Below are 5,614 nucleotides of genomic sequence, written 5' to 3' on the forward strand. Positions count from 1 at the left end.
AAGAAGTGAAATCAGAATTCATAAGAACAAACTGCTGCATCTTGTAGTTTGGAAAGCGCAGTAGTCAATATTGTGTAGGGCTGCATGATTATGGCAAATGATAATCACAATTATTTTGGGAAATATTGTGATCATTATTATGTATGTATGTATGTATGTAAATGTATTTATTAAAAAAATTGTCGTCTTCTGGTTTGAAACCAAAGTGTCTCTGAATGAAAGACGATGATCCACTTTAGGATCTGAACATTCAGACTCAGCAGAAGGATTTTTCTCTCCTATGTTCAGTCCATCCAATCTTTTCCACTCATTTTTCCAAAGTTGGTCTATGTACGTTTCTCTGCCTGCTTCTCCATCTTGACTTTCATTTTGGTCACATGGGTGAGCGTTCAAAGGTTGTGATAGGTCACACACAATGGAAGTGAAAATAGAAAATACAACAAACACTAATATCTGCTTATTACATGATTTTCAACTGTGGAAAGATGAAATCAGGACATATGATTATCTATGATTGTCAGCAGATTTAGATTTTTTTTTTTCTATGTCCTTCCTATGATCCCATTTGCACCTACAGCTTGGCTTTAGCCGCAGCAGCATCACAGGTCAGGTGAGTTCTGAAGAAGTCCTGGATCTTCTTCCAGAGGTGGACCTCGGCCGCAGAGTGGGACCTGGGCTCGCCCCCCCACAGCACCGGTTTGCCCAGGACCCCGTGGAAACTGGAGGGGCAGTACGGTCCGTAAGGCGGCTCCAGGTAATGCCCCGATCCGGGGTAACACACACTCTCGAAGTTCTCCTTCCCATGATGCCTCAGTCTCTCCACCATCTCGTCCATGTAAGCCTTGCTGTCCCAGTTGAGGTCGTCCTCTGCGGCCACAAACAGGAAGCGTGCCTCGGCCTGCTGGATGGGGATCAGAGTGGCCCTGTTCTCCTCTGCCAGGGGATTCTGCATAGCGTACTTGCAGTTGAAGGCCCCCGACTCGGTGGGAACCACCTTGCTGATGTCCGCCATTAAGGCAGGGAGGATCTGGCTTTTCTTATAGTAGAGAGGGAAGGCCACATTGGCACTGCAGCCATTGATCCACACAGTGGCTCCAACATCTGGCAGATAAGAGGCAATTGAAAGCGCAAGATCTCCACTCTTTGATAGTGATATTACACCAACTCCTTTACTGCCCACCTGTGAAAAAAGAGAACGCAAATTAGAAGTAACAAAAACTGTAAAGAGAGTCAGGTTACTGTGTCGAGAGTGTGAATCAGGACAAGACTGTTAAAAGCTGCAAATTATTATTATTAGCTGCCTTTTCACCATTTATTGTGACAAATACACGTTTTCATCCGCCTTTTGGATTGAATCCCATTGCTGTCAAAATAAATAGTGAAGAGGCAGCTAAGTGGTTTTTTTTATCTTCTCCAGGCTGCAAAAACCGCCCATGACAATTTAAAATTTTGCCAGTGACATCTTTATCAGTGATGCTTGCTTTTTTTATTGAAACAATCCCCCATGAAACAATGAAAAATGTAACATTTGTACTGATTTCAGCAGATACTGTAACAACTATCACATTTGACAGCGTAGGGAGATAAATTAAGTTTTCTAGTCTCTGAATGTGAAGCAGGGCAGTGCTGGAAAAGAGCAAGCATGCTCAGCAAACCTTCCCTGGATGAATTAAGGAATGTATTTTTTTCTCCAAAGTAATAATTCACAACTTTTTCATATAAAGAAATGTCTGTTTTGCGCCGTTCTAACACCCAGGGAAACCATACAAGAGTGATTCAACTTGCAGCCAGTTCATGAAAGCTTTTATTTGCTCTTCTACATGTGCAGGTGTCTCTTTCCTGGGAGAAATCCTTTGGCGCACAGTAACTGATGTTTCTGGCAGCAGCAACAGCGGTTTGTTTGAGATAAACAGAAGAAGAACTGGGTAGTTAGCATGAGCAGTGATAGCCACCATGGCTGAACAGACACAGAAAAGAGCGCCACCTGCAGAAACTCAAACTGCATCAACAGAAAATCCAAGGACCGAGCCAAAACTACAGCAATGCCTTTCCAATATGAAAAGCACTGCGATACAGATGTGCCTCTTTCTCTTTTGGACTGGTAGGTTTCACTTGTTTATTACCTGCAGTCTATACTGAGTGTCTTTAGTCAGTCCGTACCCACAATGAGTGTGAATCTCCAAACGTGAAGTACTCTGATCCTTTACTTAAGTAACAATACCAATACAGCGATGTAAAAATACTCCATTACAAGTAAAAGTCCAGCATGAAAAATCCTACTTAAGTAAAAGTACATAAGTATTAGCAGCAAAATGTAGTTAAAGTATTAAAGTAAAAGTAGTGGTTTGGTCCCTCTGATATTTTATTATATATGACATCATTAGATTAATAATACTGAAGCATCAGTGTGTAAGCAGCATGTTACTGTTGTAGCTGCTGGAGGTGGAGCTAGTTTGAACTACTTTATATACAGTTAGCTAGTTTAGTCCAGTGGTTCCCAACCTAGGGTTCGGGCCCCTCCAAAGGGTCACCAGATAAATCTGAGGGGTTGTGAGATGATTAATGGGAGAGGAAAGAAGAAAAAACAAAGTTCTGATACACAAATCTGTTTTCAGTTTTTGGACTTTTTCTCTAATCTTTGATTTTTGCTGAAATATTGGATCATTTGAACATTTATTGAAATGAAACCATGTGAGGTTTAGAGGGAAAAATCACTTTTTGGTGGAGCTGTTAACAACTCATAGACATCTGAAATGTGACCCTGACTACACACTGCTTTTTGTAAGACGTCAAAAGCCAAAAAGGTTGGAAACCACTGGTTTAATCTTTAACAATGTGTTGTATTTTAAAAGCTTGTTATATTATCCATTGTGTCAAATCTCCATCTGAAAAGTAACTAAAGTAAAGTAAATAAATGTAGTGGAGTAGAAAGTACAATATTTCCCTCTGAAATGTAGTGGAGTGGAAGTATAAAATAGCATCAAATGGAAATACTCAAGTAAAGTACAAGTATCTCAAAATTGTACTTAAGTACAGTACTTGAGTAAATGTACTTAGTTACTTTCCACTACTACAAAATCAAGAAAAAACACAAATCTCACAGCTTATCACTTTATAGTATCAGTTACTCCAAACAACTCACCTTGGCTTGCTTTTTTAAGAACTGTATTGCCTCCTCAAAATAGTCCAGGTGGATCTCTCTGATCTTCTTGGGCAGGTCGTCGTGGCCGTACAGCGCTACAGTCAGGACCACAAACCCTCTGTTGGCCAGCAGACAGGCTCTTCTCTCTGACAAACCTCCACCAAAAGTGTACAGGTCCAACACAGCAGGGAACGGGCCAGCTCCTGGAACACAGGAAAATACAAGACATTATCACAAACACTAATGAATCTTACATAATGTGCATCTTTACTTTCACAGTTTCATATAAGTGGTGATATGACCACAAGCAGGGATGTGCAGAGAAGGGGCATCTACAGTGTCTACAGTCTGTGGAATAATCTCTGTGTTTTAAGAGTGCAGCAATGCGGTGTTGTTACATCCCTTTACTTTACTCATCTGTTACTCATTTGCTTCCATCTCTTGTCTTTCTGTCTCACTGTCCTCTTCTTTCTCCCCCTCATCTCTCTGCATTTCTGTCTGCCTGTGCTAAATATGAAATACAATTAAAAAAATATATATATCTTAGTGATTCATCCTTTATCTTATTATATTTCTATCATAATAGTACAAGCTAAAGACTCTAAATAAAATCTTCATTGGATAGATTTTAAAATAAAGTCACTATCTATTTTTTTCCTCGCATGATGAATATGAAGATAAGTTAGCTTGCCCTGACTCCCCAGTCTGCCTCTCACCTGTTGTCATGAGTCCCTCTAGCTGCCTTCTGCTTTACTTTCTCTTTTACTTACCTTCTTGCTTTCGAGGACATCTTGCAGCCACTCACTATATAATATGTACAATGAAAAAATCCTGTTGGCAAACAAGAGAATCTGGGCTACTGGGCTAAGAAAGTCACTATTAGCAGCAGCATCAAGCTAGCTAGCAATAGTCAATTCGGTCCAAGTTTCAATTAGCTACATTGATTCATTGACAGCCTACATGCTAAGGATATGAGATATATCACCAGGTTTAACTAATGACTGCAACTATTTATACAAACCCCTCTGAACTAAATCAGTTCTTCTTAGTGCTGGTAGCTTCTAGTGTGCCAAACTAAATATTATAGACCAGTCTGGTGATTGGCTAATTATTACTGATGAATTAATTATAAATATATCTACCAATTAATCAATAGTAATAAGTCACTGAACCAGTCTATAATAATAAGGATCATAAACCCTTAGCACACTAGAAGCTCCATAGGGGTGGAGATGGTGAAAAACAATCTTTTTTCAGTAGGTTCAGCCATCGTTGGTGAGTGCAGCTTTCTCTGGATGGAGCGCTCACTTACTGCTGTTCACAGAAAGTTTTGTATTTCACTCTAAAGTTATCAATTTGTAACGTCCTATGCACTGAGAAGGTTTCCCTCCAGCAACCATACCAGACCCCTGAAATTTTGTGGGCAAATCTGGGCAAATAGGGCAAATCTACACAGCGTAGATTTAGGGGGAATGTGATACATTTCTCTGTGATTTAGGCTGATAAGATGGGTTTATCTGTACATAGATCTTGCCTAGTGCAGCTTTAAAGTCACAAAGTGCTGTAAATAAATAATAATTTAATAATAATACTAAATAGTTACTGTAAATAGTACTGTTGTTCCGCAAGCATGAGGCATTAAAAATTGCAGAATTACAACACACTATTATACTTAAAGCATGAAGAACACAAAAGCAGAAAGCGTCTAACCAGGGGGAGTAAACAGGACTCCTCGAATATTCCCATCTCTGACGGGGATCCGGCTGACCCCCTCTCCCATCAGAAGCCTCTCGTTGGTCTCCTCCGCCAGCGTCCGGCCCTCCCCCTCCTCCTCCTCCTCCTCCTCGTGCACGGAGAACTTGACAACGTGGGGATTTCGCGCGTCACTCTTGTAAAACTTTTTGTGCAAGGCGTCCGCCCTGAGCGACCGCAGCAGGCCCATGGGCTCCATGCCGACGTAGCTCCCCCTGAGAGAGGAGTCTCTCCGCAGGTCGACCTCCCCGCTGCCGTCGGCCCTGTAGGTGGCCGAGGAGCGGAACAGCACCCCCTTGTCGTCGGTGGATCTGGCCCTCATGGAGACCAGCTGCCTGGACCGCAACCCGGACACCTTCACCTGCACCGGCTCGTCGAACAAGCACCTGGCGCTCGGCAGAAGCCTCAGTCGGACCTGGGAGGACATCTCTCCTTTCCCCTCAGATTTTTTTGAGGAGAATGTACCACAGCAGACACAGAAGGTACTGATGTCGAGGTTGAACCTGTATTGCACTTAACACAAAGTTTTCCCTGCATTCACACCACAGCAACAACCTTTCCACCACTGCTGGAGAAAATGGGGAAATAAAATAAAAGACAGTATGAATTACCCTCTAAAACAGACATCTAAGATTATTTTGTTATGAAGAATCCAAAGAAAAACAGTTTTAGCAATGCAGCCTGCACTTGAACCATAACTGAGACCAAAACACAAGCTGA

General features: G+C 41.7%; 1 protein-coding gene across 1 annotated transcript; it reads right to left on the reverse strand.

Annotated features, from left to right (window-relative positions):
• Window positions 1-571: 571 nt before the first annotated feature.
• Window positions 572-5,321, reverse strand: LOC139660000 (acyl-coenzyme A thioesterase 1-like). Its single transcript, XM_071538040.1, has 3 exons — window positions 4,853-5,321; window positions 3,143-3,345; window positions 572-1,180 (listed from the first exon to the last, which is right to left on the reverse strand). The coding sequence occupies exons 1-3, from the start codon at window positions 5,319-5,321 to the stop codon at window positions 572-574; spliced, it is 1,281 nt and encodes a 426-aa protein (XP_071394141.1).
• Window positions 5,322-5,614: the final 293 nt, after the last annotated feature.

Source organism: Centroberyx affinis, unplaced genomic scaffold (genome assembly GCF_046629955.1).
Source record: "Centroberyx affinis isolate AG114_WGS23_722 - 3 ecotype Tasmania unplaced genomic scaffold, CSIRO-AGI_Caff_v1 ptg003188l_1, whole genome shotgun sequence".
Taxonomy (NCBI): Eukaryota; Metazoa; Chordata; class Actinopteri; order Beryciformes; family Berycidae; genus Centroberyx; species Centroberyx affinis.